This window comes from Asterias amurensis, chromosome 6 (assembly GCF_032118995.1).
Source record: "Asterias amurensis chromosome 6, ASM3211899v1".
Classification (NCBI taxonomy): Eukaryota; Metazoa; Echinodermata; class Asteroidea; order Forcipulatida; family Asteriidae; genus Asterias; species Asterias amurensis.
This window is the reverse complement of record NC_092653.1, coordinates 15,646,801-15,661,599: the sequence shown is the minus strand read 5'-3', so window position 1 is coordinate 15,661,599 and position 14,799 is coordinate 15,646,801. Positions and strand designations below refer to the sequence as shown.

The window sequence follows — 14,799 nt, the reverse complement described above, 5'->3', positions numbered from 1 at the left end:
CAAGTGAGTTTTAATTATTCTGAGGAGGCTTTTGATGCATTTTGAAACACTTTTTGTCCACAATTAAATTTCACATTGTTTTATTTATTTATAAAAAAATAAAAATAAAAAAAAGGTTGGGCGGCGATTTAAAAAGGCCTTCTTAAACTGGCAATTTTTTTTCCGGGGGGATGGGGGTTGAGCTTTGAAAAATCTCACACATAGCTAGCCTCTGGACTTGGCATCTCTGCCTGCAAAACACTTTTTTGACGTTCACGTTAAGTGCTCCCGTTATACATGCAGCCTATTGACCAGAAAGTTTACAAGACCAATTCAGATGAGAATAAACTAAAAAGAGGCCTACGCTCTTACCACCCCCGCCCCCCCCCCCCCCCCGAAAAAAAAAAAACAGTAGATAAATTAGATTTATGGCACACAGCATGTTCCAAAAACTCGCTTTACTTATAGTGCTGTAGCAACGCTGTGTATCGTGGGACGTAAAAATGTCATTTTTGACGATGTTTTTTAAAAAGGAAATGCAAGCATTATGAATGTATATTGAGTGTGTGGAGAAAGTTTTGGTAGTGTAGTACAAAAGAAACTTTAGTTATTGCTGGCTAACGGTCAGTTTCACCTATCAACGCTGATTTGAAAAACGTGTAACGTTAGGGAGGCCCAACATATTAGACCCCTATAAGGCTCACGGGGGAGCCTTATAGTTTCTAGATGCATAAGGTACGTTGTCTAACCCAAAACGAGGTGGGTACAGCCACTGCAAGTAGTGGTGGACGTGCGGAATAGCTTCATTTTGGGTTAGAATTATGACGCCATGCATAAATATTGAGAGAGGCGTATAACACCCTCACCCACATTTCGAAATATTTGTGTAAAGGATTTTTATATCCTAGCGGGGTGCCGCGCGAAGCGCGGCATCCCGCTAGTCATTATTATTTAGTGCCGATGTTTTTGACTCTTTATAGTATTATAAAGCGACTGGTTTGATGTTGGGCGCTTTATAAATTCTCCTTTGTGACTTGAATAACTCCTTTGTTGCTATGAAAATGGCCAGCTTGCACGTCTTAAAGCGTACATTAATTAATCACGCAGCAATCCTGGTTTGTATTAATTTTGGTTTTTTTTTACCCATACACCGATGTGTGTTAGCACTGTATACTCAGTACTTTCCCGAGTCCTGTGAAAAAAATTCTGCGCATATTACTCGGGTGGGATTCGAACCTATGACCCTTGCAATTCTTAATCAGTGTCTTACCAACTAGACTACCGAGGTTGCCCGATAGCTAGAGGCAGGCAGTCAAATCCTATGTTTTGGCAGCGGGTACGGCAACGATAATAAGAGATGTTAAATTTGCATCGCCGGTGCTGATTTGTATGGGCTCACAGACGCCATTTTGTAGGGCAGGTATTTTAATGGTTACATCATATTCGATACAGTCTATTATTTTTTATTATTATTACTTTTTTTCTATAGGACCAAATGTTAATTCTGTGTGTGTTTATTCTCCTCAAATGCCAGGTTAGATTTGAAGGACCCGAGATAATGCGAATGTTCTTCAACTGGTTTTACTGGGCAATCAATGTGGGCTCCCTCATCGCGATGGCCGGCATCACCACCCTGCAGCAGAACCTCAACTTCTTCTATGGTTTCCTCGTGCCTCTCGGATCTCTCGTTCTGGCGGCGGGCATCTTCTTGGTCGGCCGGACGTGGTACCTATCCAGGAAGCCCATGGGCAGTGTACTGACAAACACAATGAAGATTATCTTTGAGGCGTTCAGGAAGCGGCGAATGCGAGAAACCGTTAATGCAAGACCAGACAGGTAATGGTCCTGGGTAAAATTTACTGAGTTTCTCTTCGGGTGAAAACGCTTGGCAAGCATTTGTCATATTTCTTTTTTTCCCTAATTTATGTATTTGTTCTTCAGTATTAATTGCGCTTTCAATACTTATTGTCTGGAAATATGATGTCACCTAACATCACATGGCAAAACGGCCATAAAGGTGAAAGCTAAACTTAAAGAGTCTGGGTACTTTTTGTATGACACAAATAACAATGTCCACAGATTTACATAAAAGTTACATGGTTTGAAGATAATGATGTAAATAAGAAAGCTTCTCTTAAAATATTACGTACTTAGGTGGCACTGTAGTTTTTGAAAAACTAGTAAAATAAGTCAAGAAAATAATTTTTGTCTCAGTGAGACAAAAATTATTTTAGCAAGTAAAACTAGTTTTTGTGACATTGTTTTTTGGTCGGCTCTTCTTGGTCGGCCGGTTCCCCCCTCCCCCCCCCCCCTAAATTCGAGCCCTGACAAGAACCATGTTTTAGTGTTATTATTATTGTTAACCATTGTTCCTGTGTTTTTGTTCCACACAGCTCTCAGCTTCTGAGTAGCCAGCCGAAGCCCAGCTTTCTTGACATGGCTAAGGTGCGGTTTGGAGGCAGCTTCCATGAATCCATGGTGGACGACGTCAAATCCCTCAAGAAGATCATCCTTGTCTTCCTAGGACTCACTCCATACTGGGTGGTGTACTTTCAGGTTAGATTTTAACGTGCGATTAGTAATGATAATATTAATGAATAGGGACAAATGTGAGGATCTGACGTCACACTTTGAGGCTAGTGAATAACGCCAGGGACCTGCCTCCAAACTGGCGTGAACATTCACCTTTGACCCACATTCATTTCACATGTAGATATTTGCAGTCAAATTCTATGGAGTGATAGGAGTGAACTGTTTGGGCATGCAATGGAAAGCTCATGTCACTGTGTACGTTTATCCAATATCATTGTATCCAATGGAATCACTGGATATCAATAGCAGGTACCTGTCTTTATCCTTGCGGATAAAGACAGGGGCCCAGTCTAATGGGATGATAGTTCTGTTGCAGAAGGCGGCACTTTTGGGAACAGAGAGGATCCTGAGAAAGACCCTTGAGATCTAAGGCCTGACTCGAGGAGCTGGCACAAAGGAAAATGATATCTTTTGCATGCTGTATAAGATGAAATAATAATAAAGACTTGTGATGCGCACATATCCACCCTGCTTGGTGTTCTAGGCGCAGTAAAACCTCAAAACAAACGAAAGAAACAGACCTGAATTAGTCCTAGAAAACCTGGCAAAGATTGGCAAATAATGGCGTATGGGTGGGGGAAGGTGATTGACTAGTTTCCTCCAGAGAAATGGCTTTTTCGTTAATTTTGTCAAAGTCAGTGATGTGTCTCGACCGAGCAGTCTACTTTATCGACCCAAGTTCTGGTGCTGTCTGCAGCAGAGTTTGGGTTTGAATCCCAGTCATAACACTTGTGCCCTTGCGCAAGGCACTTAACCAGAATTGCTTCTTAAAAGATTGGGAAGGTATTGCATTCTGCACTACCAGCTAGTTTCCTGTTCATAGTGAATGATACCCTTGCCTATACATGTACATCCTTACAGACTCACCGCTGCTTACTCGCTGACAGTTAGTTTTGCGCATGTGCGAAGTTGTTGACGAGCGCTCTCTTGAGTCAAAGTCGTTAACAAAACATAGCCTTTCAACCGTTGAAAACGATCTGGGGTCATCGCGATTTTTGACCAATTAAAAGCCAAGATGGAAAACTAAACATGAATATGCAATGAAGTTAGTTACGATGAACGGATTTTGAGTCGAATTGATCCTTCAAAATCTACGTAATGTGAATTTTCTTGTTGAGAAATAGACCTCACACGTAAGAAATATATAACAACTAATGTTTTCCACTCAAAATTGAGAGAGCAAACCCTTTGAAAACAATTCCCTGTTTATTTTTGTAACACATGACGACGTTCTGGTGAAGCATTTTTATCAAGAGTAATGTACACAAGCATTGGGCAATTGTCGCTGGGGCAAACTGTAATAGCAATTGGGCAAACTGTAATAAACATTGTGCATTGTATGCGTTTGTTTAGTTTGTATGTGAAACATGTGGGCCGCGTCAGAAAAACGTTGGTGGAATCCCACTGATTTTAATTAATCCAGAGGGTTTGCTGCTATATAAACGGAATAATTTGATAGAATAATAATTTTCCTCTACAACAAACATTGTTTTAATATCAGGGAAATTCAATTTTACTCACAAACGCCAACAAAACTCATCGTTAAAGTCATAGAAACATGCACAAAACAGCGATGGGGTCACTGCTGTGAATAATTTGTCTAATGTTGGACTTTCTGAAAATCTCGCGCATGCGCAAAACTATTTGGCACTCGATGTAGAGCTCTGAACAGCGGTGGACTGTGAAGAGGGTAATCTTGTCTCAGCCCCAGAAGTAGGTGGCAATGTGTTTCCTGGTGACAGTATATTTAAGTTCTGGTGTTTCTGATTAGCAGAGTTTGGGTTTGAGTCCCGGTCATGACACTTACATTTATATCCTTGAGTCAGATACTTTACACAAATTGCTTTGTCCTTTTGGATTGGACATTAAGCCATAGGTATCATGCACAAGGATCAATAATCCAACACTTATCCACGAACCAGTATTTGTGGTTCACATAGCAAGCATCCTTGTTACAGGTTTCCTCAGGCTTGCGAATTACAGTTGATTAAAGGCAGTGGACACTATTGGCAATTACTCAAAATAATTATTAGCATAAAACCTTTCTTGGTAACAAGTAATGGGGAGAGATTGATAGTATAAAACATAGTGAGAAACGGCTCCCTCTGAAGTCACGTAGTTTTCGAGAAACAAGTAATTTGTCCACGAAATTGTTTTTTAGCCCTTAGATTTAGAAATTGAGGTCTCGAAATCAAACATGTGAAAGCACACAACTTCGTGTGACAAGGGTGTTTTTTCTTTCATTATTATCTCGCAAATTCACTGACCAATTGAGCTCACAGGTTTGTTATTTTATTCATATGTTCAGCTACAGCAAGTGAGAAGACTGGTCTTTGACAATTACCAACAGTGTACAATGTCTTTAAGTTCACCTATGAAGCATCCTTGGTTTCATTACCAAAAACATGAGAAAAAACTTTCTGATATTACTAATTAGAACAGCACTCAACCTAATATTGCAGTCAATATTTGTCAAGAAACAGTAGGAAATTGTTTGTCTTCAAATGATTTCCATGTTGTGTACGATTGATTAATGTCGCCTTGCAAGGCAAATTCAAGGTCGACAGCGGATGGATTTCTCAATGGCTGTTGTCAGTATTGACATCTAACACAACAGGCATAATAAATTTTTCTACTTCATCAATTTATGCCCTCCTTTCCATTGCCGATTCCATTGTTGTCAATGTTAAAGGAACACGTTGCCTTGGATCGGTCGAGTTGGTCTTTTAAAACCGTTTGTTATAAAATCGTTATGGTTAGAAAGATGTTGTAAAAGTAGAATACAATGATCTACACAAATATGCATCGAAATTGCGTGGTTTTCGTTTTACCTCGTCGACAAACACGGTCGGCCATTTATGGGAGTCAAAACTTTGACTCCCATAAATGGCCGACCGTGTTTGTTCGCAACGTAAAATGAAAACCGTGCAATTTTGAGTGATACTTGTGTGGATCATTATATTCTACTTTTAAAACATCTTTCTAACCATATGCATTTCATAACAAACGGTTTCAAACGCTTTTCATGGACCAACTCGTCCGATCCAAGGCAACGTGTTCCTTTAAGCAGGATTTGATACTTAGCATGGTGGAAGTATAATTAGAAGTGGTTTAAGCAGCATGCAGCATAAGAGTCCAACATTTCCTCACCTTTTTCACAAGCATGGACATGTGAGTCTCCTCTTGGTCAGAATGGATGCAATATGATATAATATGGATTAGTATGCATTTGCACAGAATGCACATATTATATTTATTGGTTTATTTCATAAAAACATTACGAAGAAATGAACAGTATGACAATCGATATGGTTGAATTGCACTAGAACATGTACAGTATAATAATGTCCTTAAAAAGAGCTTAAGGTTAAACAGTTAAAACACACAATAGCTAATGAGCAAGGATTACAAACAATCAGTACAACAAACAATCAACCAGCACTTAACCAAAAAGAATGAGACTTACACAAATAGACGTAATCAAAGGGACAAATTGTTCATGAACATGCAGATTATAAGATAGTTTTGTGGATGCAAACTTAGGGAGGGGGTTTTGTGAGGTCCTTTCATTGTTCCCTTTTATGAACGATTCCTCTCTGGGGTCGAGTTGAATGAATTCAACCCTGTGTAGAAACATTATTCTATTGTTATACGGACCCAACAAAGGCCCTTTGTTTCAGGCCACTCTCCACAATACACAAACCAATAGTTATACAGGTTGGTCAACTGAATAGCAGTAACTTTTCTATCATGTCAACATCAAAACCTGGAGTAGCTTTTTATTTGTTATTTTTTCTGACCTTCTATATATAACAGATGCAGACTACATTCCTCATTCAAGGGCTTTCCATGCGTTTTTCACCGGACTACAACAAAACCGACCACGTGCATCCCGCCATCAAATTCCAGGTAAAATACCCATAGGCGTCAGGGTTTCTTTACAAATACACAAAGCTTTCTCATACTTCATGAGCGTTCATACTTCCTGCAAATGCAAATGCAAAGCGAATTTTTCCGTCACAGTGATGTTTTGCCACGAGTTGAGCACAACCAGTCAACTGTTGTAAATTATTTGTTGCGAATTTGTGACTTCAATTTTCGTATTGCATTCACATTCACGGGAAGTGTAAACCAGGCTTTATCTGTAAATAAATCTGTGTCCATATCGCAGGGTTGAAAAGGATCACTAGACAACAGGCCCTAGGCCATTTATTTTAGTGTCCGGCCAGTAAACTTATGACGGTACAAGTCCGGCAAGGTTTTTGAATAGAGAGGTTTCGCAGAGTCACCGATACTCTTACGTGAATGGATACGTCATAATTGAGGTCCATGTGACGTATAACCGTTGTACACAAGTTAGAATAGCCGCTCAAAACGGGAATCTGTCGCCATACATGTAAGTAAACAACGAGTATATTTTGTTCATGTTTTTGTAGTGGATTGTTTTTTTTTTAATGCACCAGGTTTTCACCATTAGAAAATTAGAGGTATCATACATGGATGTAGATGGACATTTGTTAACCACCATGCTTCAGAAAAAGAGAAATGGAATAAGTGGCCAAGCGAAGTAAATCCTCTCACTGGAGATTGTCCATGGGTGCAGCCATTTGGATATTCGCGCCCTCTTGAGCCTCAAATTGAGGGTATTCGTTAGAATTTTGCGAAACAAAACTACACAGCTCAGTTGACGCGAACGCGTACGGTTTGATATCTGTATGCGTATTCGTATCCGCGACTCTGTGAAACCTCTCTAATATCAACACCTCACTGCATTTTTAACTGAAACTGATAAATACAATCTTTCAACTTCGTTGAGTATTGAAGTATTACTGATAAGAGCAAAATGAGATCAATCTTTTCTTTGTGCTTGTTCCAAAAACAGTTAAAATGTGAAACTGTGTAAAAGAGATGGTTTTCATTTTTATTCCGGTCTTTATAGATGATGTGACCCATGTTTCCATTCAAACCGCCCTCTGTTGAAAAAACTCTGTATACTTTATTATGTTTTGCTGGGCAAAAAGGCGTGTAGTCATGAAAAGCTTGCATACACTTTCTAGCTGGCTGCCAAAACACAAAGGTTTTGCCTGGCGGTATGCGCGCGAATCATAAAATGGTTTCGTCTATAGACGATGTGACCTGTGACATCACATATTTACAAAAGAGCCACCAAGTCCGGACTTCTGCACAATTTGTACACAGCCTTATGGAAGAAAACACTAAATCTTATTTTTTATGGAGATTGCACTGTCTAAAATCAACTTTTGATATGATGAAAGGGGCCACATCTCAAAACTTGTCAAGCTTTTCCTTTCATAACTCTTGGATTTATGTGGAAATTATGACACAAAATGTTAACTTTCCCATATGACCAGTGCAGATACATCTTGCCTGCCAGACTAGCTAGAGAATGTACAAGGTATTTCTTATTGTATACAAAGTTCACATGATCAATATCATTAACTTCTTGATTTTGAAACTCTATCCCTCAGATTCCCATAGCCTGGCTGTCCCTCTTTGACATCATCGCCGTGATTCTCCTCCTACCCTTCCTAGACCGCATCATCTACCCGTGGCTGGATCGACACGGCGTCAACTTCACCCTGCTAAGACGCATGACCCTGGGCATGGTGTTCAGTATACTAGCCATGATCACGGCAGGGGTTCTGGAACACGTCAGGTTGGAATGGGCTCATGACCCTTCTCATCAGATGATCAATCAAACCATCGGGAATACGACGTACATCGGCGCCGATATATGGGTCTTCTGGCAGATACCACAGTACACACTGATTGGGTTTAGCGAGGTGTTTGCAAGTGTAGCTGGTAAGTGTCAACCTTGTTCCCACAGGTGATCGATCTCTGTGCGCTTTTGTGTCGACCTAGTTGTGTGGCTGCTCTCGCTGCGCATTGTGTCAGCCTCAAACCCACAGGTGAACGATCTCGCTGCCATTTGTGTCAGCCTTAAACCCACAGGTGAACGATCCCGCTGCATATTTGTGTCAGCCTCAAACCTACAGGTAAATGATCCCGCTGCATATTTGTGTCAGCCTCAAACCTACAGGTAAATGATCCCGCTGCATATTTGTGTCAGCCTCAAACCCACAGGTGAACGATCTCGCTGCCATTTGTGTCAGCCTTAAACCCACAGGTGAACGATCTCGCTGCCATTTGTGTCAGCCTTAAACCCACAGGTGAACGATCTCGCTGCCATTTGTGTCCGCTGCATACCCACAGGTGAACGATCTTGCTGCGCATTTGTGTCAGCCTCAAACCCAACAATGATCTATCCCGCTGCGCATTTGTGTCAGCCTCAAACCCACAGGTGATCGATCTCGCGCGCATTTGTGTCAGCCTTGTTACCACTGGCGATTGATCTCGCCGCACGCTGTGCCAACCTAGTTCCAACGGGTGATCGATTTCAAAGCGACTTTGTGCCAACCTTGTTCCAATAGGTGATCGATCTCAAAGCGCATTGTATCAACCTTGTCCCAACAGGTGATCGATCTCACTCCACATGTTATCAACCTCGTTCCCATAGGTGACCAAAAAAAAACAAAACTATCAAATGATTCGATGAGCTGTCATGTGGCTGGCTCTGATCTCTTATTCCCAAATTGTCTTCTTGTCAATTTAGGCATAGGGTTTTTATTTAAAAATATTTGTGTGTGTGTGGTTTTTTTTTAAATTAATTTTTGATTGTAGGGTTGTATTGTATCTGCATACAGTTCTTTGTCAAGGCCATTTTAGTTTCCCCAGTGAGGGATAATAAAGTTTTATCTATCTATCTATCTATCTATCTTATCTATCTATCTATCTGCCTTAATGGCCACAGTGGTGTGATTCACGCAAAAGCCCTCCACTGACCTTTGTGTCACCTTGGTCCAGTGGTTAGACTACAGGACTTGCAATCACAAGGTTGTGGGTTCGAATCCCTCAGCTAACCGTGGATTTCACAATGACTAGAATAAGTATTGTCGTCTAGTTACTGAATCACAATTTCTTGATTTGTGCAATTCATAATCATAGACATAGATCAATGTTTGTATGAGAGAGATTGGCTGTTGCCAGCTTGGTGTTTATATCCCCTTTTGGGAGTGTGCCGAGTTCCCTTAAGGCCCGGTCACACAGGCCTCGATAACGGGAGGAGCATTTCAACCAATAGAATGCGTTTTTTTTGCGCCAGGATCGTTATCGTTTTCGCTGTCGCTGCAGTGTGACTTGGCCTTCCACAGGAAGATCATTCAAACAGACAAACAAGCAGACCTTTCTATTTTATTCTGATGTTTATAGGTCTTGAGTTTGCATACGCCATGGCCCCTCGCTCTATGCAAGGTTTGATCATGGGCCTCTACTACTCCACAATAGGGCTTGCGGCCCTCCTCGGCGGAGCCATTTTGAAAGTCACCACCTTGCCAAGCATCAATTGGTTGATAGGAAACCCGTACAAAGGGCGGCTGGATCTCTACTTCTACATGTTGGCCGTTGGGCAGGCCGTGGCGCTGATTGTCTTCGCAGCGGTTACCCTCGTCCATGAGTCCAAAGAGAGGAGACAAAGGGCAGGGATGGTTATAAATAGACAGGGGACTGAAGAGAGGACATTAACAGGAACCTGACAGTAGAGGGCACCCTTCAGAACAACAAATAATAGCTTTATACCGGATCGCAAATTATCAGTACGTGCGTTGAATGAGGTGCATGCTTGTCTAGCTAGCGCTCAAGTTTGATCCCTAGCTAGACCAGCATGCACCTCATTCAACAGTTAGCACTTGCGCAATGAATATTTGTGGAAAGGTCTTTTAACTGGAACCTGACAATAGAGGGTGCCCTTCAGAACAACTAATAATAGCCTTCGTAATGTTGGGGACCGTCAGAGATTTGAAACCCACCTACTTCCAAGAGGATCCGAGTGTTGAGGGGAAAGGAGTAAAACAAATTATGAAGAAGAATAAAACAAGTATCATGAAAGTTGTTGATTTGTTGTGGTAAACCATGGAGCAATAAACTTGATTTTGAATTGCTTCATGGGCAAACGTTAACATCTGAATTGTAAAATTGTACAGAGATTTGAAACCAACATGTTTCCAAGGATCCAAGATTGGAGGTTTGGAGTGGAATGGAGTAATTGTTTTTGGAAGAAGAATAAAACAAATCAAACAAAATACCATGAGAGCTACTGACTTATTATGGCAAATGTTAATATCTTAATCGCAATTTTATAAAAGTGTAAGGCTTGGCAGTTCAGCATTATCGCTGTACACTGAAAGTTCAGTAGACAGTTCTGTTTAATAGAATGCGCTAAAAATTACTTGTAAGTGAAAGTCTGAGTAAATTAAAACAAACGATTTATAAAGTTCATGCAAATTATTCTCTTGTACACATATTAATGTGTAACCATTTATGCTTTACTAATGTTTAACCAAGATATAAAGATTAACATTGTAATAGGATGGTGTAGTTTTGTATTAACTTTTTTTGTTTTAATTAAAATCGTTCCGCACATAATGAACCATCTGTATATGCCATTTCAATAGAATCTTTTATGAAGAGAGAACTAAAGCCTAAAACATCTGAAATATATTCTGACTTGTAGAAACTCATTAACACTGATCAAAGGTTTACTGATGTGCAGTGATGTACAGAAAGTAAATTTAAGTAGTGATGGGATGATGTAAATAAAAAAAAATGCAACAATTTTAACAAGTTTAACATTCCATCTCAAGAATAACCCTAAGTAGATTTAGGGCGATAATGCAAAGTTGAGAAATTAAGAAAAAGTCTGGTGCACACACGTAACCCGGTCAAAATTGATAGTGTGTAATCAAGACACTTAAAGGTACTGGACACAATTGGTACTCAAGATAATTGTTAGCATAAGAACTTACTTGGTAACGAGCAATGGAGAGAAACAATGTGAGAAACAGCTCCCTCTGATGTAACGTAGTTTTTTAGAAAGAGGTAATTTCTCACTCAAATAATAATTCAGCTGAAGCCTTTTATTATGTATCTGAAAGCACACAAAGTAATGCAACAAAGGGTGTTTTTTTCTTTCATTATTCTCTTACAAATTCCATGACAGATAGAGCCAAAATTTTCACAGGTTTGTTATTTTATGCATATGTTGGGATACACCAAGTGAGAAGACTGGTCTTTGACCATTACCAATGGGTCCAGTTCCTTTAAAGGGAAGCTACGCGTTTGGTAATTACTCAAAACAAATATTAACTTGAAATCTGACTTGGTAACGAGCATTGGAGAGCCGTTGATAGTATAGAACATTGTGAGAAACGGCTCCCTCTGAGGTAGCATAGATTTTGAGAAAGAGGTTAGTTCTTACTAAAATAGTAAAAGACTTCTAGCCAGAAGTCTTTTATTCATATCTGAAAGCACACAAATTCGGGTGTTTTTTCTCTCATCATTTTCTCGCAACTTAAATTTTAGCTCAAATTTTCACAGGCTTGTTATTTTATGCTTATGTTGGGATACATCAAGTGAGAAGACTGGTCTTTGACAATTACCAAACGTGTACCTTCCTGAGAACCAAAGATGTAGTCAACCTTCTGTAATAGTTCATTTAGTTAAAAGTTATTTCATGCAATATACTGTGCGTTGTTTTTGTGTACTATTATATCTTTCTGGTAATTGAAACAGAGGAACCATCGAAAGTGACTAGTGCTGTAACTTGAAGATTTGTGTTTGGGAAGATTGTATACCACCTTGATAACTATGGTGTTCCTTGTGTCACATTCCATCATTGAATTAATAATAATGCAATAACTAGTTCTTACGTAGCGCGTTTTACAATAAGCATATTCGCAATTGCAGCTGCGCATGTCTGTTACTGGTGATAACAATTTGTATATCTCCAGTGACCTTTTGACAATAAAAGGTCACGGGAGAGAACAAAATTCTGTTGTCGGCAGTAACGGAAATGCGAAGCTGCAATTGCGAATAAGATTATAACCGTCTCATTGCGCTTTACGTTAGTGCCCTGGTTATTGGGCCAATAAACACACCTTTAATATTTCTCAGCCCCCTTTTCTGGGGCGTGTACAATATGGGCAACCGTAGCGCTCCAAAGCCTTTTTCATACATAATAACAACCTCTACCCATTTTATACCACTGGGTGAAGAGAATAGAAGCAATATTAGTAAAATATCTTGCTCAAGGACATAAGTTTCATGACTGGAATTCGAACCGTTATTTTATACTGAGATGACTTAACCACCATAACTTGAATTCGATATTCCAACCACTCGGCTATGACACCATATACACATTAATACATGCCCCACAATAACACCACTTTATGTTAAGTCACCATCTTTATGTGCAGTTATGGGTGCACCACACTTATAGGGACAAACAGAGCGTCATGCTCGTTGATATTCTATGGTCCCTCAAAATGTTATATTATATACAGATTTGAAAGCCACAAAAAATGGATCACAGTGTAGATTGTTGACTTACTACTTGAGGTATTTTGGATGACATAAGATTACATTTATTGTGATTACTTATTGGAATATTCTAAATTTAAGGCTTAGTTTTGTTAAAAGTTTTGTTAAAAACAGAGGCTGTGTATGGTGCCCCGGAAGTGACATGTTGACAAGATCTTTTTTAGCTCAAACAACATATCCTCTTTTGCTAACTTGAGTTGACCTGGGTGAGCGTGTACAAATCTTTGATGATATTTTTTGTTATTTCCATTTTTACATTTTGGTTAAGTTGACACACATACAATTTGATTTTATATTTTTTTTTATGTGGGGTTTTACTGAGGAAATGCCATTTAAAGAATTGCATTAAGTCCCTTTATGGACACCGTAGTGAACAAAGCTGTCTGTCCATATCAAAGTTTTGCGGAAGTTGTCTGTTGGACTTTCGATTTTACTAGAAAGTTTTCTTTTTATAAGAGAAATAAAAATGTAGTGGTGTGTATGGTGCCTTGGAGGGGACATGGGGGAACTAGCAAAATTAGTGCTAACAAATTAACAATTATAAAATCAAAATGTCTGACTCTGTAGGAGACTTGAATGTGTAATAATGTCATTGTTGCATAAAGGTCACAAAAATTGTTTACGTTTGCTACTGGCTAGCTATGAATTTTTTACAAACAATTCAACCATAAATAGAGGATGTCTCTTTAGTGAAATATTTAAGCACTTTTGGACTTAACAATCGGTATCTTGAATTTATTATACATGTATTGTATGCAATAGTTTTGCAATAAATGTACTTTAAGTACTTACTTGCTAATAATTTTGTTCTATTTTGTATCGAGGCGTTGAAATGTATATTATGCAACTTTGATAATGATTTTCAATCAAATTTGTTCTCGACTCTAAAGTACTGTATCGTCCCATACCATGCCCGATGCGTGTACTGTGTGTACCCCCAGCCTGCCAAAAGTTAATAAAAAAACCTGTTGCATACTTCATGCGAATGCGATGTACAAATTTCGATGACGTAAATTCCAACTGCGCTCAACTCCTGCGCAATATTCGCAGCTAAAACAGTGAAGTGACGTCAAAATTCGCTCACATTTGGGTGCATGTCAGATTTTGTTTCGCAATAAGATAGTTGTGTGTCAGGCGCATGTCAAAGTATAGACACAAAATGCGAACAAACAAAATGTCAACAAACTTTTGTATATGGGTCATTTCATGTCAGACCAACACACTTTTTTACCTCATGTCTTCCGATTTTGATAAAAATTGCTGTGCTTGTAGGTCCTAATGAGCAATGAATGCACACCAATGTTTAGCCCGATCCGACTTACCATGTGGTCAGGGCAGAAACCACTAAAATTTGACATTTTTAGGGTAAAATACCACCTTTTTGGTAAAAATATGTCATAACCATGTCAATTTTTATCACATATATGCAAATTTGGTATCAAAATGATGAGAATTGCATGCTCAAATCAATTCTTTTGTTAAAAATAAATTTTCAGAAATGTAGGTTACTGTAATCTTTGATATGTTATCGTGACCTTTGACCCAGTTTTTGAAATAATGTATCATTCCAAAAATCAACGAAATAAAAATCACTTGATAGAACATACCTTCTTCTATCAGAATCCACTAAGAAACAGTTGGGCTCTTCAAAGTTTACAACTTTATGACTATTTTTGTACAAGTCACTGTGATCTTTAATATGTTATCGTGACCTTTGACCCAATTTTTGAAATAACGCATCATTCCAAAAATCAACGAAATGAAAATCAC

At 39.1% G+C, this 14,799-nt stretch overlaps 1 protein-coding gene across 1 annotated transcript in view; it reads left to right on the top strand.

The window, feature by feature from the left end:
* Positions 1 to 14,642, top strand: part of LOC139938317 (solute carrier family 15 member 4-like) — a 41,846-nt gene extending 27,204 nt beyond the window's left edge. Inside the window, exons 3-7 of the mRNA XM_071933752.1 lie at positions 1,514 to 1,815; positions 2,373 to 2,535; positions 6,388 to 6,480; positions 8,061 to 8,394; positions 9,862 to 14,642. Coding sequence (XP_071789853.1) covers positions 1,514 to 1,815; positions 2,373 to 2,535; positions 6,388 to 6,480; positions 8,061 to 8,394; positions 9,862 to 10,184 — 1,215 coding nt within the window. The 3' untranslated portion in view covers positions 10,185 to 14,642. The remainder of the gene's footprint in view (positions 1 to 1,513; positions 1,816 to 2,372; positions 2,536 to 6,387; positions 6,481 to 8,060; positions 8,395 to 9,861) is intronic.
* Positions 14,643 to 14,799: the final 157 nt, after the last annotated feature.